This window comes from Gadus morhua, chromosome 22 (genome assembly GCF_902167405.1).
Source record: "Gadus morhua chromosome 22, gadMor3.0, whole genome shotgun sequence".
Taxonomy (NCBI): Eukaryota; Metazoa; Chordata; class Actinopteri; order Gadiformes; family Gadidae; genus Gadus; species Gadus morhua.
Genome location: NC_044069.1, coordinates 989,997 through 1,015,017, shown reverse-complemented (window position 1 = coordinate 1,015,017; position 25,021 = coordinate 989,997). Strand labels below are relative to the sequence as shown.

The following is a 25,021-nucleotide window of genomic DNA, read 5'->3' as shown; positions in this document are numbered from 1 at the left end:
CTGCGCATGCGCATTAACGACGCTTGACTACTGGACCAAACCGGATTTCAGCCATCAAGACTGGATAACTTGAGGGAATCAAGTTCCATGACGGATACATTTTAGTAAGTTAAAAGAGACACATTATATACCACCAGGTGTGAGTGTGATTAGCCTTAAAAGCTTTTTCGAAAATCTGCCCCATATGACATCACTAGTGGGCGTGTCCACCTAGATCTGTGCTGGATAGATGAGCAACGTTTACTTCAGTCCACTGGGTAGGCTGGTAGACTGATCTATCCTGCACTGATCTAGGTGGACACGCCCACTAGTGATGTCATATGGGGCTGATTTTTTAAACGGCTTGTAAGGCTACTCACACTCACACCTGGTGGTATAAATGTCTCCTTTAAAGGCCCACTATGCAAAAAGGCCCACTTTTTTAGCCAAAATTACATTAAGTATGCAGGTTGAGAGTTATGCTGATGGTTCTGCATCCATTTCTGGGTCGATTGGTGGGTGTGTTATTTTCCCATGTCGCCTCTACAGTGAAAAAGCGCATATGCAACTTGATCTGCTCGGACCGGGACATTCCGGATGTGACGCAGCGGAAGTATCCTCGAAAATGTAGTCAGATTGTAGTTTCGAAAATGCTTTACGGCACAGACACACACCCAAACATGGCACCGGCTAGATATAAACAGCCAGTTGCGAGGCAATTGTTGCATTCATCATGGATCAATCGACTGATAAGGGACCCAAGAGGCGACCGTCGGTGGAACAAAAGAAGAATGGACCAGAAAAGAGATCAGACACGAGTGAAAGGGGAACTATGCAACTTTTTTGGCTTGATTTACCTTAATATAACAGGCTAAGAGTCATTGCGATGGTTCTATTATACATTTTTGTTCAATTGTTCGTTGTTTCGACTCACCCTTGCGCATCTTGGCGGAGAAAAGGAATATGTTTCTGCCGGCGACCCGCCTCCCACTCTCGCGGGAGTCTCGGGTCTCGCGAAGTAACGAATTGCTTTACGGCACAGACCCCCAAACACGGAACCGGCTCGATATAAACACAAGTCACTAAGGGATTGTTATATTCATCATAGATCAGCCGACTAAAAAGAGACAGAGAAACCCAATGTCGGAGGAACAGAAGAAGAGAAAAGGGAGACTGACCGGCAGAGAGGCCAGACACGAGTAAACGTTGGGCAAGCTTTTCAGGAATAGCGTGAACTGAAAGAAAAAGAAGACTGCAAATCAGACGCCGACTCGGCCGTGTTGCTTTTGAAATTGAAAGTACCCTTGGATGGCCTTTGTCTTCGTGGTATTCTTGATGTTGATAGTCTCTGTACAAATGTGTTTGCTCAACCATTTTGTTGTGAGCCCTGTAAAAATTGTTTTATTTACCGTTTTGTTGTGAGCCCTGTATGTTTCTAGCTTGCCTGGTTGCAACCATATAAACACCTTTTGTTTCCATGGGTGTTTTGCTGTTCGTCTGTCTCGTCCCCCAGATACAGACTGAATCCCCGTATCCAGGTTCTTGTTTATTTAGATTATTATGTTGGCCAAACCGCTTACACTGATTGTTCTGTTCAACCTAAGATAAAAACAATTATAATCTAGGATATAAATTATCCCCGTCAACTATAAAAAAGGATGGATTTATGTTTATTGCAATACAAATACACCCTTTTAAAAATGTATAACCTTGCCTACACTTTATGAACATCTACTTTGGACATGGCTCCACGCATTCGCCGGCTTCTTTGAAAACAAATGCGCATGGCTCCCGTAGAAGTGCATGGGGAAGGGTCGTCAACGAGTTGTTACGACAGTGTTGTGAAATATCGACTACGAAGCAGTAGGGGGCGCTGTGTAGATAAATGTGCGTGCCAAAACCAAGAAAACAGCGAAGAAATTCCAGAAGTTGCATAGTGGGCCTTTAAATCAACAATAATGCTGCTGTGTTTAGTAACCTACGGAAGCCGAGAACGGCCATCGATTATTTATTTTTTTATGCACTGTTATCTCGTGATAACGACTTATTATCTCGTTTTCTCGATATAACAAAGGTCGTTTTCTCGTGTTAACGAATTAATTAGCTCGTTTTCTCGATATAACAAAGGTCGTTTTCTCGTGATAACGAATTAATTATCTCGTTTTCTCGATATAACAAAGGTCGTTTTCTCGTGATAACGAATTAATTATCTCGTTATCTCGATATAACAGACAGACTTTTGGCGCTGGTTAATGTGATCGTGCTGATTTCAGCCTACGAGAGCTTCCACTGTCTGATCCAGGTGTGTCCCAGGGAGTCGAAAATGGCAGATCACATTATTGATCAACGCATCAGGACCTACTTCAACCAAGGTCTAACACAGGCAGAAATTGCATTGTGCCTTTCTGTAAGAGATGGCTTTCAGATTAGTCCTCGACATTTAAAATATCTCGTTATCACGAGAAAACGATCTTTGTTATATCGAGATAACGAGATAATAAGTCGTTATCACGAGATAACAGTGCATAAAAAAATAAAATAATCGATGGCCGTTCTCGGCTTCCGTAGTAACCTGTTAATTGTTTACAATATATTTTCTCTATACTGACTTTCTCTTGTAGATAAGTGTAGTTTGAAACATTACACTGGTGGTTTGCTAGCTAAGTTTGCACTATAGGTACCGCGTGAGGTCGGAGTTAATAGGCCTAAATGTCTAACCTGTTCCAAAAATGACCGTATAAGTTAATACATTTGACGCATGGCTTATTTTACATGGGTTATTAAAGGACAATTCCGGTATTATGAACATTGAGCCCCCTTTCTCGTTTGTTAAGGATGAAATAGAGATTTCGAATATTCTGTCGTGTTTTATTTGGCATTTTGTAAATCTGCATTTTGTTACGGAAGTGTAGGTTGGTTGTAGTCTTTTCGCTCGGTTCTCCGAATCAACAGTAGTGCTAGAACCGAGCGAAAGACTACAATACCTTTCCGGTTCCGGTTGGCATTTTGTAAATCCCATTGAAACGGACGGCTTCGGTGGGGGGGCAGAAAGGGGGCTCAATGTTCAAAATACCTGTAATTGTCCTGTTTCTTTACCGTTGTCTTTAAATGCAGACGTTTTTTGTGTCGAGTAAAAATTTGAAATGGTTCAATAAAATACTTTTTCCTGTGCAGACTCCGGCGGCAGGAGGGAGGAATGTAGAGATGCATCGATTCAGTTTGCATTATGTTGTTAGAATTCTCTTTTAATACGGTAGACAGTAAAAAAAGTTCAGAAAATACATCAAATCATACAAGATATGAAGTGCAGAAGACGACCAAAGAACAGTGTTATAAAAACATATCGGATTTAATTATTAAAATAATGAACGTGCTGTGATCATCAGATAATTGTCTCAATCTGGTGAGGGCAGCTTTAACACAGCAACTGTTATCAGGATATTATAAAGGGCCCCTATTCCACCACCAAGTGTTATTTCATATTCATTAATATGGTTTATAAAACGTAAAGTATATGGCATAAATACGTTTTAGGTCTACATAAAGAATATATAGCTATATATATTTTTTTAACTTATATATATTTTTTAACTTAAACCCTTGAATAAAAGCCACTCATTCAAATTGTTAGTGAAACTTAAACGTTTATTGCTTTTTGTAGGACGATATAGATAAATAAACGACACGTTCTGTTCACAGAATGGACCTATAAAGTCCATTCTGTGAACAGTTCACAGGCCTCCAAAATGGCGGCGGCGTGACGTGAGATCGTCTCTGTAAATATCTTATGATTGAATAACTACACGTGTCCATGTCAATACGGCTATGATTTCATAACTACATGTGTTATTAATTGTTCTAACAGGTTAAACTCGGTTTCTCATTATGATGCTACATTGGTCAAAGGACATGGCAGTTTATTATTCCTCCTCGATCGTGAATCGCTGAGGCGGCTGTCAATCAAATGGTTGGCTTCCAATTGGGCCAAATCACGTTTCAAAGCGTTTTCTTCAACAAAGCGCCACGATTGGCGTCCTTACGGCCAATCACGCCCTTGGCTCCACGCCACTGGTCAGTTTGGCCGCCAGTCAAGCTTTCCACGCACCCATTGGACTCCCGCTTGCAGATGGGCGGAGACTTTCCGGAAGACTCATTTCCTTGTCGACATGCGAGGCGACGGACGGCAGCTGTAATGAAACCCAACAGAACGCGACTTCCGCCTGGAGATCAGTGATCCGCCCGGTCGGAACCGAACCAAGCGCTCAACCTCTCACCCGCGGCCCGCTGGACTCCCATACCCCTCGTCTTCTGGTAGCCCCGCTCGCCCCCCCGCCCGCCCCCGAGGGCCCCATCCCGCGGTGTGATGGCCGCCGACCTGCTGGGTGACCTGGACACCCGCTTCCTGGCCGACAACCTGCTGACCAGCGAGGACTGGGGTGAGTCGGTCCGCCGGGACCCGGGGGGCGGGGGCGTTTGAGGGTACCGGGGGGGTTGTGAGGGGTCCGGGACCCCTGCGGGGGTCGGAGCCTCGGCCCAGGGCCCTTCTGTTTACTGTAGATGGATCCGCCGGTCTACGCCAGATACGTTTTTAGTGTTAGGGTTTTAAAGGAGATCTGGTGGGCGCGGATGCTCATTGTGTCATCCTCATGCTGTGTTTATTATGGGCTGTATCTCATCGGACCCAGTCATCGTGACGTAGTGTTTATGTACGAGAGACACACACACGCACACACACACACACACACACACACACACACACACACACACACACACACACACACACACACACACACACACACACACACACACACACACCGATCTGCGTCGTTGCCGGTCACTCTTCACGGTCCCCGTAGCGTCGTGACGTCACCCAACACTGTTCGGTTGACGGTTCACCGCTGCACCGACCGTCTTTTGGTTTGGTGAACCGCCACCGGAGCCATCTGTCCTCAGCGTCCCCGGGGAGCAATAGCGCCCCCAGGGCCCGTCAGCGGTCCCTTGGGGCCCTACAGCGGTCCCTTGGGGCCCTACAGTAACACTGAAGCAACGCCCTGTCTCCTCACCCCCGTAGTGGGACAGCCCCCCCCCTCCGTACCCCCGCACTGCGTGTCCGTTAGGACCATCACACCTGGGCCATGAAGTAGAGCAGCTGGCTGTGGCCGCTGACCCTTGGGCTACCTCACTAACCTCGGCGTTTACATGGCTCAGGGGTTTTGTTATAATTGAACCTTTATTTAACCAGGTTAAAGTCCCACTGAGATTAAAATCTCTCTTTTTTCAATGTTTCATACAAACAATGTTTCCACGTAACAAGTCTTATAAGTAATGAGCCCTAGTCATGAAATGAGATCAGTTCTGGTAGTGTGTGTGTGTGTGTGTGTGTGTGTGTGTGTGTGTGTGTGTGTGTGTGTGTGTGTGTGTGTGTGTGTGTGTGTGTGTGTGTGTGTCCTTCAACACGGTCTGTGAGGCAGCACTGTTGATGTCCTCGGCTTCAGTTTCATATCGCAGTTGAACATCTGCATGAAACAGAGCATCTGCAGGCAGCAGGAGGGTCTTCCCACCGCAGTTCTGGCGGCCGGGCTGTGGAGGGGGGGGGGGTTAGGGTTCAGAGACCGTGCTCATGCAGTGTCCACCGTTGATGATGGATGGACACATCTCGATGAAAACTCTGGGAACGGTTTTCAGGCTTTGCTCTTCCTTTTATTTTTTGCAGAACTAGATCATTTCCGTTTTTTAATCTATAATTATAATAATGCATTAGTATTCTTGAAGTTAAGCGGGAGCATCCATGCGTTCGAACGACCAAGTCGGAAATATTATGGATGCTCCGCTTAACTTTTACTAACATAAAATCGGAAAGGGAAACGCGTCATCTCCGATATACGTGCGCGTAGATAACCCTAACCCTAACCTTAACCTTAACCCTAACCCTAACCCTAACCGATACTGTGTTTGAGGCAGCATCGGGGAATCTCCCATACGGGTATCAGTATCGGGACGACTCAGTTGTTGAAGGTTTTGTTTTCACTCTTGTACCTCTGCAGCCTCTGTTTCCATGATGCTCCTGCTCCTCCCAACGTTGAACTCTTTGTAAACAGACTCTCGACACACGATGGCTTTTATTTGACTTCACTGAAGAAGTATTCAGTCTCTCCTCTTTCAGCCTCAACAGCCTTCCCCCCGTGGATGGGGGAGGGCAGCCTGTGTGGCTTCGTGTCGGGCTGATACGATCACAGCACCAGGGTGGCTCTTCGTCTCAGAGTTGTAGTGCACGTTCAAGTGTCAGTTTAAACACCAGAGATTGGGCCGTCCATGTATGGGCGGGCCGGGGCAGAGGAAGCTGAGGTCCGTGGTTGTCCTTTACGTTCTCTACACTCGCGCGCACACGCATTGGGTTCACCCGACGGGTCAGAGCTGTTGAGGTCCAACCGTCTCGACCTCGCCTCACAGACAATCCTTCTTCTGCTTGACTGAACCTCTGTCTGTCTGTCTGTCTGTCTCTCTAGATGCCTGTCTCTACCGCTGGGAGACGATGGAGGAGGGAGAGGACGGCGATGGTGGAGGAGTAGAACCAGGAAGCATGACATACCATCCATCGGTACCTCTCTCTCTGTCTCTGTGTCTCTCTCTCTCTCTCTCTCTGTGTCTCTCTCTCTCTCTCTCTCTCTCTCTCTCTCTCTGTCTCTCTCTCTCTCTCTCTCTCTCTCTCTCTCTCTCTCTCTCTCTCTCTCTCTCTCTCTCTCTCTCTCTCTCTCTCTCTCTCTCTCTCTCTCTCTCTCTCTCTCTCTCTCTCTCTCTCTCTCTCTCTCTCTCTCTCGTGGTTTGACCCTCGCTGCGTTACTTCCTGTCCCAGGTGGACCGTGACCTTGTGCTGACCCTGGACCCAGACAACCGCTCCTCACCATGGCGACACCTCGACGACGGCCTTCTGACAGGTAGGGGGGCGGGGTCACTGCTCTGCCACACCGCTAGCCTAGCCGCTACCTTAGCCTCCAATATCTTAGCAGTCAACAGTTTAGCCTCCGCTAGCTTAGCCGCTGCACAGATAAGGAAATGCTTTCCTGTGTCAATCGCTTGGATGTATATATTGCTGTGACTCTGGAGTGTGTGAGGAGGACGGCAGGTTGGGGGGGGGGGGGGGGCACTCTAATCCATTTGACCATTTATCCAGTATACATCTTGGTGGACACTCCCAATGCAGTGAAGTGAGCTGGAGTCACTCCGTCTGCTGGGGTGGGGGGGGGGGGGGGGGGGGCATGCTCCTCATGCTTCTCAGCTTGCTTTTCTATTAGCACATGGCTAATCTAGTTCTATCTACATGTGTCTCTGTCTCTGTCTCTGTCTCTCTGTCCCTCTGTCTCTGTCTCTCTGTCTCTCTGTCCCTCTGTCTCTGTCTGCCTTTCTCTCTCTGTGTCTTTGTCCGTCTCTCTGTCTGTCTGTCTCTCTGTCTCTGTCTCTCTCTCCCCCCCTCCCCCCCCCCCCCCACTAGGAGAGTCCTCCCTACTCAAAGAAGAGATGTCCATCACTCAGCCCCTTCCTGTAGAGATGTGTAAGTACCTGTACAGGCAGTACCACAGAGTCAAATTATGATATGCACATTTTTATTGTTCTTTGTTTCTGATTCTGTCTGTGTGTAGTGATGAGGGTGAAGGCCGAGCCCCCCTCCCCTTCGTCCTCCATGGAGTCTGACTGCTCCTCCTCCTCCTCACTCGACCCTCAGGTAGTGTGTGTGTGTGTGTGTGTGTGTGTGAAGGGTTCAGATTGTGTGTGTAGTCAGTGTGTGTGTGTGTATGTGTTACAGTGTGTGTGTCCCCGTGTGTGTGTGTAACAGTGTGTCGCTCCCCAGGTGGTTGTGAAGGGGGAGAACCCCCCCACCCCCCCCTACATGTACGGAGACGTCCTGGCCCCCCCGCTGGGCGCCATGGAGGTGACGGTGGCCTCCAGCGGCCTGCTGGGGGCCCAGCCCGGGGCCCCCGCTCGCCTGGACCCCCCGCCCGCAGGTAGTCCCCCCCGCTCAGCCCCACACCCTCCCTTACCTTAACCTTCATCACCCTTACCTTAACCTTCATCACCATTACCTTAACCTTAACTTTCATCACCCTTATCTTAACTTTCATCACCCTTACCTTAACCTTCATCACCCATCCCTCCCTTAACCTTCATCCCCCTTAACTTAACCTTCATCCCCCTTACCTTAACCTTCATCCCCCTTACCTTAAACTTCATCACCCTTACCTTAACCTTCATCACCCATCCCTCCCTTAACCTTCATCACCCTTAACTTAACCTTCATCACCCTTACCTTAACCTCAACCTTCATCACCCTTACCTTAACCTTCATCACCCATCCCTCCCTTAACCTTCATCACCAATCCCTCCCTTAACCTTCATCACCCTTACCTTAACCTTCATCACCCTTACCTTAACCTTCATCACCCATCCCTCACTTAACCTTCACCACCCTTACCTCAACCTTCATCATCCTTACCTTAACCTTCATCACCTTCCCTCCCTTACCTCAACCTTTATCACCCTTACCTTATCTTAATCCTCTCTCCAGTGGTGGTGCGGACCAGTAGTATCCTGAGCTCTAAGCCCCTCCTCCAGCCCAGACCACTGGGCGTGGCCAACTCAAGCCCCGCCCCCAAGAGCCCCGCCCCTCCGACCGGCACCCTCATCCTGCAGGGCCTCGACCACACCCGCCCAGGTGTGTGTGTGTTGCTAGGAGACGGGTGTAACCCACCCCTTTCCCTGTTAAAGATCCCGTGCCATGCTATTTTATGATGCTTTAATATAGGTATTAGTGGGCCACAAACACAGTATTCAAAGACGTCCCCGAAATTCAGCCGTGGTGCAGAGTTACAGCCACTCCAAACCAGTCGCACATTGAGCTTCCCCCAAACGCGCTGTTTCGGTGGGCGTGTCAAGGCAGGTCAAGGAGGGGGGTGGGGGTGTGGCCCTGAGCAGCTTGTAGCCACAGTACAATGCGCTCTGGTTACGGTGGGCGTGTCAAGGCAGGTCAAGGAGGGGGGTGGGGGTGTGGCCCTGAGCAGCTTGTAGCCACTGACAGTACCATGCGCTCTGTTTACGGTGGATGCATCGCAATGGCTCGTAGAAACCCATATTATACATAGATATCTATATCATATAATATAATATATGATGTATATTATCACCTGGCCCTGCATGCGCTCTGTTTACGGTGGATGTATCGCAATGGCTCTTATAAACCCATATTATACATAGATATCTATATCATATAATCTATAATATATATTATCACCTGGCCCTGAGCAGCTTGTAGCCACGGTACCATGCGCTCTGTTTACGGTGGATGTATCGCAATGGCTCTTAGAAACCCATTTTATACATAGATATCTATATCATAATATATATTATCACGGCCAAAAGCTGTGTGAGCCTCCAGACGATCAAACGACCGCGTCTTCTTCAGATTGATGTGGAAGTGGAAGAACCAGAGACGTCGGAGAACCCGACGAAGTCCTTTGCGATTCATTATATCGTCTGCACACAGGTTTTGGCCGTGATAATATGTATTATTTGATATGGATATCTATGCATTATATGATATTATTTAGATGTAGAGCCCCAGGACTGTAACGCTGCTGGAGTTGTTATTAGGATCTAAACAACACGTCGGACTCTCGTCTCTGGTATTTCTACAACGAGACTCGTAGTGGGGGTTATCTCAGCCTTGGTTGAGAATGAATTGGGGGAAAGGAACTTTGGCTTTGACTCCCTGAAGTACATGAACCACGACATGGAGGAGAAGGGGATTGTTGGCCGCGAATGTATCCCGCTTGAGCCCTGCTTCCCGCCGCCTCGGCAGCGGTCAGCGCTAATCACCGCCTCCTGAAGCGGTGGTCCATCGGCAGCGAGGCTCCGGCGGGAGACGACCGCGGTCAACAATCCCTTTCTCCTCCATGTCGTGGTTCATGCCTACTTCAGGGAGTCAAAGCCAATGTTCCTTTCCCCCAATTCATTCTCAACCATGGCTGAGATAACCCCCACTACGGGTCTAGTTGTAGAAATACCATAGACGAGAGTCCGACGTGTTATGCGCCATCACACCAACAGCAGAACGGTTATCCAAATAACAAGGAAGTGTACAACACTTGCGTTACAGTCCTGGAGCTCTATATCTAAATAATATCATATAATACATAGTTATCTATATCAAATAATACATATTATCACGGCCAAAAGCTGTGTGCACGTCCAGACGATATAATGAATCACAAAGGACTTCGTCGGGTTCTCCGACGTCTCTGGTTCTTCCACTTCCACATCAATCTGTAGTAGACAGAACCGTGCGCTGCCTGCTGCCTGCTGCCGGCGCGAGGCACCACCGCCCGGCTGCCCGCTGCCGGGCGGTGGTGCTTCGCGGCGGTGGTGCCTCGCGCCGCGGCAACCGGCGGCAGGCAGCATGTCGCAGTTCATGTACTTCGATGTCGTTCTGCCATTGCATTCAAAATTCTGTAACTAGCCTGTTACTACGAACTAAGCAACTACCATACACGTATTAGCATTTAGCACTAGCTCAATCACGACTCCTTCAGAATTCTTGTGGGTGGTTACGAACCAACCAAGTGGGCAGGGCCATGAATAATAGTTTGACAACGCTACGTCACAGTGTCGCCTTATCCAGATCGGCTCATTTCTTCTGCCTTTTTCCTTTCATTGCCTATTGCATTCAGCAGACAAACTGCATAGATTTCAAACTTACCACAGCTCACAAACTTATTCAGACCCATGTTATTTAACAAACAGGAAAAATGTGATTTTAATGGCATGGGCTCTTTAATCATTCTCTGGTTTTCTATTGGACGAGAGGGAATGGATACAGGATGATGATGATGATGATGATGAAGATGATGACCCTCTCTCTCCTCCGCCAGTGGTGCTGTCTCCGTCCGTGTGTCTCACGTCTCCGCCCGCCGTCATCAAGAGGGAGCCTGTCTCCCCCAGCCTCACCCCCCACCTCCCCCCCTGCAGCATCGTCCCGGCAACCGCCTCCTGCCCCGGCAACACGGGCCACGATGTGGACGTGAGTGGCCGGCTCCTGGACCAATCAGGCTTCAGGGTTGAGTTTGGACGGATGTTTGTTGAGTAGCAGGTTTACTCCACCCCCCAACACCAGCCCCCTCCTAACTCCACCTCCTATCTCCTCCTCCTCCTTCTCCTCCCTCTCCCCTTCCTCTCCCTCCCCTCCTCTCTCCCTCTCCCCCCCCTCCTCCTCCCTCTCCCTCCCCTCCCCCCCTTCAGGTGAAGGTGTTGAAGCGGCAGCAGAGGATGATAAAGAACCGGGAGTCGGCGTGTCAGTCCCGGAGGAAGAAGAAGGAGTACCTCCAGCAGCTGGAGGGGCAACTCCGTCAGGCTCAGCAGGAGAACCAGCGGCTCCGTCAGGAGAACCACGCCCTCCGAGAGAGGCTGGCCGGACAGGTGAGGAGGGGGGGAGGGAGGGAGGGATGGAGGGTGAGAGGGATAAGGTGCAGCTTCCTCAGACCTGTTATTCAGGTCTCAATAAACAACGTTGATTTCCCCGAAGAGCTCGGAGTCTTCAGGGAAATCCACACTACTGTTGTCTGTGGGATGTAGCATGTAACACCAAAGGATAAATATCTTAGTCTTTGTGTAACTTAATGCTAAGTATCTTGACCTTTTGTGATGCTAGATATCTCAGCCTGTGTGTGGCTACATGCTAACCCCTTCATGCTACATGCTAACGGCTAGCTGCGGTGTTCCCCTGCAGGGCGGTGACTCGGCCAACAACAAGCGGGCGGTGTGCGTCATGGCCGTGCTGCTCTTCATGACCTTCAGCTTCGGACCTGTCAGGTAGCTAACCGCTAGCTCAGCCACGCTAACGGGGCTAGCTACACCATGCTACAGTTGCTAGTCTGAAGACTATGGGAAAGGCTAACAAAGCTAACCAAACAGGGGGCGTGGATGTTTGATGAATGTCACGGAATGCTATGGTGTAGCTAAGGCTAGCATAATGCTATGGCATACCTCAGGCTAGCATAATGCTATGGGGTAGCTCAAGCTAACAGAATGCTATGGCGTAGCTCAGGCTAATAGAATGCTGTGGCGCAGCTCAGGCTAACAGAATGCTATGGTGTAGCTCAGGCTAGCAGAATGCTATGGCGTAGCTCAGGCTAACTGAATGATATGGTGAAGCTCAGGCTAGAAGAATGCTATGGCGTAGCTCAGGCTAACAGAATGCTACGGCGTAGCTCAGGCTAACAGAATGCTACGGCGTAGCTCAGGCTAACAGAATGCTACGGCGTAGCTCAGGCTAACAGAATGCTACGGCGTAGCTCAGGCTAACAGAATGCTACGCCGTAGCTCAGGCTAACAGAATGCTATGGCGTAGCTCAGGCTAACAGAATGCTACGGCGTAGCTCAGGCTAACAGAATGCTACGGCGTAGCTCAGGCTAACAGAATGCTACGACGTAGCTCAGGCTAACAGAATGCTCTTGTCCTCCAGCATCACAGACAGGAAGCTCCCCACCGTGCTGCAGGAAGGGGCGGGCCCCTACACAGGAAGGAGGCTGCTGGAGATGGAGCCCTACGAGCAGCAGGCCCCGCCCCTCGGGGGGGAGGAGGAGCGGGGGGAGGTGGAGGAGGTGGACCGGGACCTCCCCGACGCCTACCAGTTCAGGTGGGCGTGGCGCCGCTGCAAGGTAGATTTATCTTCCGGTATAAGTGAAGCCTAACCTCTAACCTCCTGTCTGTCTGTCTTCCGTCTGTCTGTCTGTCTGTCTGTCTGTCTGTCTGTCTGTCTGTAGGAACCTGAGTGACGTCTTCAGTGACATTAAGGATCTGGTTCTTCAGGACATCGACCGATACTTCACCTCCTCAGACTGCAGACAGTTCAACCGCTCAGAGTCCCTCAGGTCAGCATCTGACCCTCAGCTGGTCATCATCTGACCCTCAGCTGGTCATCATCTGACCCTCAGCTGGTCATCATCTGACCCTCAGCTGGTCATCATCTAACGACAGTAGCGTACCGTGGGGTTGGAGTCAGGGCCTTCAGTAACGAACTCCACCAACGGCCTACCCCCAAACACTCAGACATGCACACATATTCCCTATTAGGTGCCAATACAGCCAACACAGCCACAATATGTGCCACTGCATAACATCCACAAGAAGACAGTTGAACTTCAGCAACAACAGCAGCGCACAGACACCACTCTGCATTACCGCAGAGCTAGAGTAATGCAGCATCACCATCAGATCTTTCCTTATGTCCCTCCGCAACCAGAATGCACATCACACACAAGAACAAGTGTTCAGTTATTGTTATTTTCACCTTGTTGTGGATGTTATGCAGTAGCGCATTGTTATTTTCAATCCGTGCTAGCCGTTAGCCAGTCATAGCGGCTGGCATCAACTCTGTCACCAACCGCCAACGATTCAAAATTCGCTGATGACGTCACCGGGGGCCAGCGGCGGCATACTGCTGGGCCCTGGGGCCGTTCTATTACTACACATCAACATTTGATTGGCTGTTTTACACACGTCCGTCAAATGCATTATCCAATGGGAGGTGGCAGCTTCAGCGAAAGGCTAGCAATACTTTTAGCGCTGGCCTCGCCGGTCCATGTAACCTGGCTGTGATGCGTTAAAAAAACAGTTTTCCTTCTGGAATTATGTTGTCAGGACTGAAAAGAATATGGAACTAAGATGAGTTCAGAAACAAATTAATGTAATTTTGAAAAAAACAATATATATATATTATTTAGATTTTGACAGGGCCAGCAGAGGAGGCCCTGCTGGCCCTGATGAGCCACCACTGTCTAACCCTCAGCTGGTCATCATCTGACCCTCAGCTGGTCATCATCTAACCCTCAGCTGGTCATCATCTGACCCTCAGCTGGTCATCATCTGACCCTCAGCTGGTCATCGTCTGACCCTCAGCTGGTCATCATCTGACCCTCTGCTGGTCACCCTCTGCTGGTCATCGTCTGACCCTCAGCTGGTCACCCTCTGACCCTCAGCTGGTCACCCTCTGACCCTCTGCTGGTCACCCTCTGACCCTCAGCTGGTCACCCTCAGCTGGTCACCCTCAGCTGGTCACCCTCAGCTGGTCACCCTCTGACCCTCAGCTGGTCACCCTCTGACCTTCAGCTGGTCACCCTCAGCTGGTCACCCTCTGACCTTCAGCTGGTCACCCTCAGCTGGTCACCCTCTGACCCTCAGCTGGTCACCCTCTGACCCTCAGCTGGTCACCCTCTGACCCTCAGCTGGTCACCCTCTGACCCTCAGCTGGTCACCCTCTGTCTCCAGGCTGGCTGACGAGCTGCGGGGCTGGGTGACGCGCCACCAGAAGTCTGGAGGGAAACCCAAAGCCATCAAGAAGACCAAGCTGGCCCAGGTGTGTGTGTGTGTGTGTGTGTGTGTGTGTGTGTGTGTGTGTGTGTGTGTGTGTGTGTGTGTGTGTGTGTGTGTGTGTGTGTGTGTGTGTGTGTGTGTGTGTGTGTGTGTGTGTGTGTGTGTGTGTGTGTGTGTGTTAGGGATGGGCGATATGGCCTAAAATCCTTATTGCGATATACATTGCAACCTATTGCGATAACGATATAAATCATAATAGAACCATTTCAGAACAGGTTACATAGACTCTAAGGAAAGCCAAACTGCTAAATGTATAAAACAAAAGAAAGAAACTTAGTATGTCGTTTTGAGAACATTTATTGTGCAAAAGTGTAATCATCTCTGCAGCTACAACATTATGTTGTAGCTGCAGAGAAAAAAAAGAAAGAGAAAAATCTTCTGTGTAATGACGTATACTTCTCTTAATTAAATTAAAACTGGTGGTGTCTTGTTAATAAAGAAACGGATACAGCTCGTGGCTCTTTAAATTTCGCGGGTCGCGTATGATGCGTTGCAGCCGGTTGCAGCTCGTGGCTCTTTAAATTTTGTGGGTCGCGGACGATGGGTTGTAGCCGGTTGCAGCTCATGGCTCTTTACATTTCGCGGGTCGCGGATGATGCAATGCAGCTGGTTGCAGCTCGTGGCTCTTTTTAAATTTCGTGGGTCATGGACGATGCGTTGCAGACGGTTGCAGCTCGTAGCTCTATCCATGACCCGCTGTTTATATTTCGCGGGTCATGGATAGATCGCGTCAAACATGCATTATCGCAATAGAGCAATATAACTAAAATCTCTATATCGTAGGCCATTTTTTATCGTTTATATCGTATATCGTTTATATCGCGCATTCGTTGTGTTTGTGTGTGTGTGTGTCTGACTCCAGATGTGTGTGTCTTGCAGAAGGCCCAGCTGAGGAAGACCAACCTCTCCAGATACCTGCCGGTCCAGACCCACCGGCTCCTCGACAGGTGAGGCCTGCTGCTAGGGGGCACCGGGTCAGAGGGACCGGGACAGAGGGACCGGGTCAGAGGGACTAGGACTCTGGGGGGAGCTGGACCCCTCACCTCCCACAATACATCCTAACTGTGTGTGTGTGTGTGTGTGTGTGTGTGTGTGTGTGTGTGTGTGTGTGCAGTCAGCTTCAGGTGCGCTCCGGTCCTGAGATCACCTACAGCGACTTCCTGGACTCCATCGACCGCCGGGAGGACACCTTCTACGTGGTCTCCTTCAGCAGGGTGAGACACTGACACACTCCTAGAGGGGGTGAGACACTGATACACTCCTTCAGCAGGGTGAGACACTCACACACTCCTTCAGCAGGGTGAGACACTGACACACTCCTTCAGCAGGGTGAGACACTGATACACTCCTTCAGCAGGGTGAGACACTGACACACTCCTTCAGCAGGGTGAGACACTGACACACTCCTTCAGCAGGGTGAGACACTGACACACTCCTTCAGCAGGGTGAGACACTGATACACTCCTTCAGCAGGGTGAGACACTGACACACTCCTTCAGCAGGGTGAGACACTGACACACTCCTTCAGCAGGGTGAGACACTCACTCACTCCTTCAACAGGGTGAGACACTGACGCACTCCTTCAGCAGGGTGAGACACTGACACACTCCTTCAGGGGGTGAGACACTGACACACTCCTTCAGCAGGGTGAGACACTCACTCACTCCTTCAGGGGGTGAGACACTGACACACTCCTTCAGGGGGTGAGACACTGACACACTCCTTCAGGGGGTGAGACACTGACACACTCCTTCAGCAGGGTGAGACACTGACACACTCATTCAGGGGGTGAGACACTGACACGCTCACTCCTTCAGGGGGTGAGACACTGACACACTCCTTCAGGGGGTGAGACACTGACAAACTCACTCCTTCAGCAGGGTGAGACACTGACTCACTCCTTCAGGGGGTGAGACACTGACTCACTCACTCCTTCAGGGGGTGAGACACTGACTCACTCACTCCTTCAGCAGGGTGAGACACTGACACACTCACTCCTTCAGGGGGTGAGACACTGACACACTCACTCCTTCAGGGGGGTGAGACACTGACACACTCCTTCAGGGGGTGAGACACTCACTCACTCCTTCAGGGGGTGAGACACTGACTCACTCACTCCTTCAGGGGGTGAGACACTGACACACTCACTCCTTCAGGGGGGTGAGATTCTGACTCACCTATTCAGGAGTCAACATTATATAGTTTTGTGTACGTACTTTTACTGCTGCAGTCCATTCTGTGATGTTACTTCCTGTTTCCTGCTCAGGACCATCTGCTACTTCCTGCCATCAGCCACAACAAAACCAGCCGGCCCAAGATGTCTCTGGTGATGCCCGCCATGTCCGTCAACGGTGAGACAGACAGACAGACAGACAGACAGACAGACAGACAGACAGACAGACAGACAGACAGACAGACAGACAGACAGACAGACAGACAGAGCTACACACAGACAGACGGACAGAGCTAAGCACACCAGACAGACAGACAGACAGACAGACAGACAGACAGACAGACAGACAGACAGAGCTACACACACCAGACAGACAGACAGACAGAGCTACACACACCAGACAGACGGACAGAGCTACACACACCAGACAGACAGACAGAGCTACACACACCAGACAGACGGACAGAGCTACGCACACCAGACAGACAGACAGAGCTACGCACACCAGACAGACAGACAGACAGACCGAGCTACAGACACCAGACAGACAGACAGGCTACACATACAACGGACAGACAGACAGACAGACAGACAGACAGACAGACAGACAGACAGACAGACAGAGCTAAGCACACCAGACAGACAGACAGACAGACGGACAGACGGACAGAGCTACACACACCAGACAGACGGACAGAGCTACACACACCAGACAGACGGACAGAGCTACACACACCAGACAGACGGACAGAGCTACACACCAGACAGACGGACAGAGCTACACACCAGACAGAGCTACGCACACCAGACAGACAGACCGAGCTACAGACACCAGACAGACAGGCTACACATACGACGGACGGACGGACGGACGGACGGACGGACGGACGGACGGACAGGCTACACATACAACAGACAGACAGACAGACAGAGTCACACAGAGTCACACACTCACGCTCACACTAATCACACACACTAATTACATTACAAGGGACAGGATTCAGATATTTCAGAGATGAGAAGGTCTTTGTTCAGGGGTACAGAAACATCTCCTGCGCCCCACGGCCAGACTGCCTACCACTGCTGATATGGAGCAGACTTTGTGAATTGTTTAGATTTTCTCCTGCGAGCCCAGCCAGCCTTAACCCACTGAAGACACGGTTGTGGACATGCCCCAAGTTGCCAAAAATAAACACTATTAGCTTGCATTGGTAGCCCTAGGTCCCTTAGTATTTCCAGAATGGGCTGGTATTTAATGATTTTATCATTGAAATCAATTTCCATGTGCATATCAAACACACAGCCTATCTCTACAGGATGTTACAAAACACATCAATAGAGCTATTAAACCATTCTGGCATGATACCTGAATGTTTGTGCATGGTCACATTTTCTAGAAATACTTCTTTAACATTGCTAGAAATCAGATCGACAAGTGGGTCATGGCGTGCAATATAAAGTCCTTTGTACAATAGTACAGCCTTTCACAATAGGGGCAACTGATTCAAGTTGATGGCCAGAGTGCATTATACAGTGTGGATGGTGGTGTGCAGGGTACCATAATGCCAGATTGTATTTGGTAGGTAGCACCTGCAGCCTAGCCTTGGCAGTGAAACAGAGGACGTCCTCCCCAACAGCAGCATTTCTGTGCATGGAGTGGGAAGCAGAGTGGTCGGCAAAGTCTAGGCATGCTAGCTTTCCCTGCATTCTAAGTCCAGTCCAGTGTTGTTTGGTCTCTGTTTGTTTTACGTTGAGAAGGAACCACCTTGCTGTTGTGTTCTGTAGCATGTGTTGTGCCTCGTTGTGATATACAATTGCCTCTGTGGTTACAGAAGGGTCGGTGACAACTGCATCAGATGCCTGTGGTGCTGTGTGTGAGTTGTGTTGTCCATTCCAGTCTGACTGTCCAGTGTTTCCCACAGGCCAAGGACCAATGTGTGGTGCGCGGGGGGGGGGGGGGCGGGGGGGGGGGGGGGGGTGGCGGCGCAGCACGGCGACGCAGCACGGCAACGCAGCCGTCAGTGAGTGTGCATGTAACTCCGCGTTTACATGCAGACACATCTGATTCGCATAGATGTGGAAGAACAGCTCAATCGGAATAGAAAAGTATCATATATATATACGCCTCAATCGGTGCGGAATAGAATTCTATGCGGAATAGAAGAGGTGGTGTAGTCCGCTATAAACACTTATTCCGATTAGTTTGGGGTTTAACTTAGAGCAGCTGCAGTAGTTCGCAATTGGTCCACTCCGTCTGTACTTTAATGCACACCGAACATTACCGCTATCAAGGAAATTGGATTTATTGCCTGATTCACGTCTTTGTTATTATCACTCCGTAGTAGTAGTCCGGTAACTTATCAACCCCAGCTTGTCCGGTTGCTAAGCGACGGGTGACATCGGTGGGTTCATGTGTTAGCATCGTCGCTCTCGCTCAGTGTGTGTGTGTGTGTGTGTGTGTGTGTGTGTGTGTGTGTGTGTGTGTGTGTGTGTGTGTGTGTGTGTGTGTGTGTGTGTGTGTGTGTGAGAGTGAGTGACAGGGAGAACGAGTGCTATGCAGAGATGACTGGACGGAACGATTTTTAGATTTCGAAATCGCGTTATAAAAAAATAAATAATAAAAAAATAATTAAAAATTAAAAAAAAAGACAGAATCAATTCGTGGCGCTCAATGTTGATTCTGTGGCGCCGCGCCAGACAATGGTCTATGTATGGGAAACACTGCTGTCATTCTGTTGCACAGATCATTTAGGCCCGGTCAGTCCGACCAAACTTTTCCTCCCAAAGCCTAGGAAGCTGTCCTTGCCTGCTTTGGCCAGAGGGACCTTCCTCTTCCTGAGGTCCAGCAGGAAGGAAGCTCTGGCCAGCTCTCTGACAGTGGCATCATCATTGTTGAGCATGCTGAGGAGATGTGTCAGCCTGGTAGCAGTGTATACCCATTCCACGTTTGGGACACCCAGCCCCCCCTCTTTATGTGAGAGGAAGATGAGGTCCCGGGTAGAGTGTGAGTTCAGCCCTAGCCATTTTCTGACAGCCTGGACTGTTTCATTGTTTATGTCCCGTAAGACATTTTGCAGGATGTGGACGTTTGCAAAGCGGTGTTGTACCTTCGCCAGGGGCCACCTCTCTGATAGCGTCCAGTTTCATGACTACAGGGAGTCGGGAGGAATCAATTAGATCGATTCTGTTCTTATAGGCACAACAAAAGGTGCCTGCTCCCCCCTCATTATTGTGAAGGAGGGTGGTTTGTCAGATTTGGCTTTATACCAGCGGTTGCCACCACTGCGTCGCTCATAAAGAGCTGCACACTTGATGTGCTTCACCACCAGCTCTGACCAGGGAAGAAATTCATCTGTTCTGGCCAGCATGTTGTGCTTGACACTCTCTTCTCTGGAGGACACCTCGACATCATCAGCGTAACCCTGAACAGGGTTTGGGGATCTGATATCAGGGGGTGCACACTGACCGAGCCACTTGAGCCACTGGTTAAGGGCAAGGATGAAGTTCACCGCACTCCAAGGGCAGCCTGTTTTAATCCCAACCTGGAGCAGAATGGGCTCTGTGAGTTGGTGTCCACAGATCACCTGCAGAAAAGATCCCTTATATACATCCGTTATGAGGTCTGCAAAGGGCTGAGGTAGATGGATCTCCTCCAGGGCATTCAGCATCATTCTGTGTAGGGATGCACCGATCCGATATTTGTATCGGTATCGGTACCGATATTGAAGACATTTCTAGATCGGGTATCGGTGACAAATGGGCCGATCCATATAATTTTTTTTTTTATTATTATTATTATTTTTTTTAATGTTTATGTACATACTTGAATCCTATTCCTACTACCTTGCTGCTTTGATAATTGAATTTCCCACGAAAATGTTCTCACGGTATTAATAAAAGTGTATCTATCTATCTATTGGCTGATCTATTCAGTTTCTATGCTGTGCGCTGTGGGTGACGTCATAAACAAGCAACACGCCGTGCGGAGCCTACAGTCTTTTCCCCTCAATGAAACTTACAGTTTGTAGCCATAATTTCGCGCTGGTTTTCTATATCGGTATCGGCCGATACTAAACCTATATCGGTATCGGTATCGGAGGTGAAAAAAGCGGATCGGTGCATCCCTAATTCTGTGGGATAGTGTTCCAAAGGCATCTCTAAAATCCAGGAATACAGTATAGAGTTTACATGAGTTTTAAGGCAGTACACATGCTCTTTCATACCCTGTCTGTCTACGTAAGCTTCTTGTTTGGGTGAGAGGATGCCTGTGTCCACAAGCCATGGGAGGATCCGGCCAAGCAGACATTTCATAACGATTCTGTAGACAGTGGGAAGGAGAGAGATGTCTCTCCATGTGGATGGGTCGCTTGGAATGTTGTCTTTCTTAGGTACTCTATGGATGAGGGCCCCCTTCCATGATCCTGGCCCCTCTCCAGTAATCAGACGGGTGTTAAATAAATATGTTATTATTTGGGTGGAGCGGGGCTTTGATGGTTTCATATGTCACCCATCCACTGGGGTGCAGATTGGAAATATTATTGACGGTTGGCGGGAGGGAGAGAAACATGCTATTATTTAGAATTATGTCAATAGCTTTGGACCCGCGGTGCTGCCATAGGTATGACAGATTGTCTCTGCTTACTGTCCTTTGGTGTTTGTGGCGTTCGTCTGCTCTCCCTCCCCTGAGCGATGGTTGGGCGACGTCTCATGAAGATCAGCTGTTTCTCAATCCAGGAAGTAATGGAAGCCGCTGTAAACTCTTTTTAGAATCCATGTCACCTATTTCAGGAGTGGTAATCCAAACTCTTTTCCGATATTTCCTGTGCGGAATATTTCATTTTGGAAGAATGCTCCGGTTAGGATGGATGCCACTTTACTCCACTTCGCTGGATCGCATCGGATACTTTGGTATCCGATGGTTTCCTGAATTGTCTTTCATGAGTCTCGAACATTGTCCATTCATGGCCACCGTCCGATGGTGGTTGCGGGACGTGGTCATGGGTTTGCCTCAGTTGTTTGTAGAGGTGGTCACTGGCCAGGGCTTGTTTGAAGGCGATCCGTAGCACTGTGATTAGGCACAGTGGGCACTTACAACAGGAATGTGCGCGTGCGCGTTGTAATTCTTTACCAGGTGCTACTCGACCCGACCCTCCCCCCTCTACTTGCTCTTATTTAAAACTAAAGATTTATACCCACACACACGAGACAGAGCTCCACCCACCGCACGGTTTGAGGTCAACTCCTCTTTAAACGAGTCTGACAGATCCTCTCTCCCCTGTGTGTGTGTGTGTGTGTGTGTGTGTCTGCCTGTGTGTGTGTGTGTGTGTGTGCCCCCCCCCCTCACAGAGAGCCTGTACAACGCGTCCCGGGGCTTTGAGATGATGATGCAGGTGGACTGCGAGGTGATGGACACGCGGATCATCCCCATCAAGTCGTCGGCCGTGCCCCCCTCCATGCGGCCCCCCGCCCCGCCGCACCCCCACCACCATCACCACGGCAACCACTCCTCCGCCTCGCTGCGCGGCCGCCACCACGCCCACCTGCACCATCCCTCGTCGCCGCGGCAACCGCTGCCCCCCCGCGCCCGCACCGCCGAATACTTCCTCAGCCAATCGGAGGGCGTCTGAGGCTCAGCTGAGCTCCTATTGGTCAGAGTGATGCAACCAATGGGATCCGGGGAAAGTGTGTACAAGTAATATATTCCCGATGATTCGGTAACTTCCTGCTACAGGCTACTGTCAAACCCCAATCCTGGTCAACCATACTCCTACAGCCAGGAGTCTGGCCAATCAGGACGCTCGCTGGATGCACTGACCATTCCGGAGCTGGTTCCACTCGGCTCCTGAGTAGACCCAAGCGGCAGCCTGTCGCTCATTGCTCCGTACAAAAGGTGATTATGGGTAAATTGACTACCTAGTGACCTACCAACACGCACCACACTACTGACCCCTCCCACAAGCGAAGGGCAGGCTTCCTATTGGTGGAGATCACAGATGGCGGCTCAACCGACATCAGAATGATTTAGTCGACCAACACGATGAATTAATCGGAATGATTTAGTCCGACCAACACGATGAATTAATCAGAATGATTTAGTCCGACCAACACGATGAATTAATCGGAATGATTTAGTCCGACCAACACGATGAATTAATCTGAATGATTTAGTCCGACCAACACGATGAATTAATCGGCATGATTTAATCCGACCAACACGATGAATTAATTAGAATGATTAAGTCCGACCAACACGTTGTTTGAGAGGAATTGTTTGGTGTCTAGCGTCACTGCTGCAACTGAAATTAGTTCAAATCCTATAATAAATAATATATAGTATAATATATACTTCTAATACAAATCCATTTTGACATATTTCTATCTCTAAAGTGTAGACATAATTTACTTGAGGGTGATTCAAGAGTGAAACATTTATCGATAACCCCAAAAAAATGGAACGAAACTGAGGGAAAAATGACTTATTTAATGTTGCTAACTTTGTGCTAGCTTTGCATGCTATCCATCTCTTCTGTTGTATGTCATTGCCATGGAGATGGGGAAGACTATTGTGGGGAATACTTTAATCTGTACATTAATAGAGTGTAAATATGCGTTTTGTTTTCTGGTCTCCGACCCTCATTTGAAATAGTTTTTTCCATCTTTAGTCCAGACATTCTAAGCTAGGAGCCAACTTAAAGCACGTTTGGTGCTCAGTCAGATTTCTACCAGCTGTGACGGACGGAAGACAAAGATATAAACTGCTCTTTGTAGATGTACATTTTTCCTTTTATTTATCCATGAAGGGACAACTTTTAGAAAGCTTAAGTTCTGCATCGTGGTTAAACGAAGCAGGTCCAGATACTAACCCTAACCCTAACCTTTACTGCGGTTAGTTTAGAGAACACAACCTTTACAGTGGTTAGAGAACACAACCTTTACAGCCGTTAGTTTAGAGAACACAACCTTTACAATTGTTAGAGAACACAACCTTTATAGTGGTTAGAGAACACAACCTTTACAGCGGTTAGAGAACACAACCTTTACAGCCGTTAGTTTAGAGAACACAACCTTTACAGCCGTTAGTTTAGAGAACACAACCTTTACAGTGGTTAGAGAACACAACCTTGCTCTGTGAAACAATGACTTGTATTGTAGTATGTCAGTCTGTCAGTCTGTCCTTCTATCCGTCTCCCTCCTTAAATCACTGAACTCTGGAAAAGAATGAAAAACGTAAAAAAATATTTATACCTTCAACTAAGTGACCCCTTTTTCTAATTTTTATAGAAATGTTTTTATTGCTTATTTGTTCAAATGAAACGTGGAAGTTATCGAGCTAAAGTGCTTTGTTAGCGGCGTGCCGTAGAATCCTGTTTTATAATTTTGTAACGTTTGTTGCTTTCGGTTGCTAGGCAGGTTACTAGGCTGGTTGTCATGACTACTTTCTCATTCCTGTGGTTCTGGACCCTCATGTGGACTTTCATGTTGTGAAACTAACAGACCATCCCCTCTTCAATGCTTTTATTTTGAAATACTTTTGGACACTTCAAAATAAAAGCACTGAATAATAAAACGACTATAAGCAGCTTTCTGGCATGGCAGCTACACACACACACACACACACACACACACACACACACACACACACACACACACACACACACACACACACACACACACACACACACACACACACACACACACACACACACACACACAGACAGAGAGAGGAACCTTTTAAGCATGTGGTGTCAAGGTATCAATGTAAATACTCAACTTTTATATGTTCTGTTTTTATTTAAATAAAAATAATTGCAACGTCTCACTGTTTGATCGAAGCCCCTGCTTTAAGGTCACTACAGACTATGAGGACGTTGTGCTGAACAGTGTTCTTGTGACGGTCGACGGTTCAGTGGACCTCTGAGTCTGACCACTGCTCTAGTGAACCTCTGACCTCTAGTGAACCTCTGACCTCTAGTGAACATCTGACCTCTAGTGAACCTCTGACCTTTTAATATCGTTACAAGAGACTTTCTAACATAAATGAGACATTTTTTAATGACTAAGTGTATATTCTGTCATTTAATCCACAGATTCCTGTTCAATCGTCTCCTCAAAGGTCGGTAAACACGAGATTCACGATCAGTTCCGGGTTTAGTTCTTTATACCACATTGTCCCAAATTAAACGTAATTTTTGTGAGGGTCAAGGACAGGGACACGGGTAGTCAGTCCGAGGGGGGGGTGCTGAGAGAGTCTATATAATGACGTCATAATAAATGCTGCGCAACATCCATTGTTTACAGAGACGAGATGACGGGTGACGTCAAATTCAGGGCTCCGCTCAGATAAACACTACTGGTGTGTAAAAAGAGTTCTGCCAACTAATGTGTAACAAATGTGGAAATTAGATTAATCTCGGCTGATACTGTGCTGAATCCACAGCTGTGGATTATAC

General features: G+C 48.8%; 1 protein-coding gene across 2 annotated transcripts; it reads left to right on the top strand.

Moving 5' to 3' along the window:
• Positions 1–4,117: 4,117 nt before the first annotated feature.
• Positions 4,118–24,387, top strand: atf6b (activating transcription factor 6 beta). 2 transcript variants are annotated; one of them, XM_030346337.1, is made up of 17 exons: positions 4,118–4,415; positions 6,486–6,577; positions 6,833–6,914; positions 7,469–7,528; positions 7,617–7,699; positions 7,826–7,979; positions 8,540–8,686; positions 10,899–11,047; positions 11,266–11,442; positions 11,753–11,835; positions 12,489–12,662; positions 12,790–12,897; positions 14,294–14,381; positions 15,278–15,345; positions 15,513–15,612; positions 16,665–16,749; positions 21,918–24,387. In XM_030346337.1, the coding sequence occupies exons 1-17, from the start codon at positions 4,343–4,345 to the stop codon at positions 22,196–22,198; spliced, it is 2,004 nt and encodes a 667-aa protein (XP_030202197.1). In that variant the 5' UTR covers positions 4,118–4,342; the 3' UTR covers positions 22,199–24,387. The 2 variants fall into 2 exon arrangements, with proteins under 2 accessions (XP_030202197.1, XP_030202196.1); XM_030346336.1 differs by having other exon boundaries at positions 10,899–11,083.
• Positions 24,388–25,021: the final 634 nt, after the last annotated feature.

Coding starts and splice junctions, on each gene's coding strand:
- atf6b (XM_030346336.1), top strand. CDS start 4,343: ATGGCCGCCGACCTGCTGGGTGACCTGGACACCCGCTTCCTGGCCGAC. Junction 7,700..7,825: donor CCTCCTCACTCGACCCTCAG/GTAGTGTGTGTG, acceptor GTCGCTCCCCAG/GTGGTTGTGAAGGGGGAGAA. Junction 8,687..10,898: donor CCTCGACCACACCCGCCCAG/GTGTGTGTGTGT, acceptor CTCCTCCGCCAG/TGGTGCTGTCTCCGTCCGTG.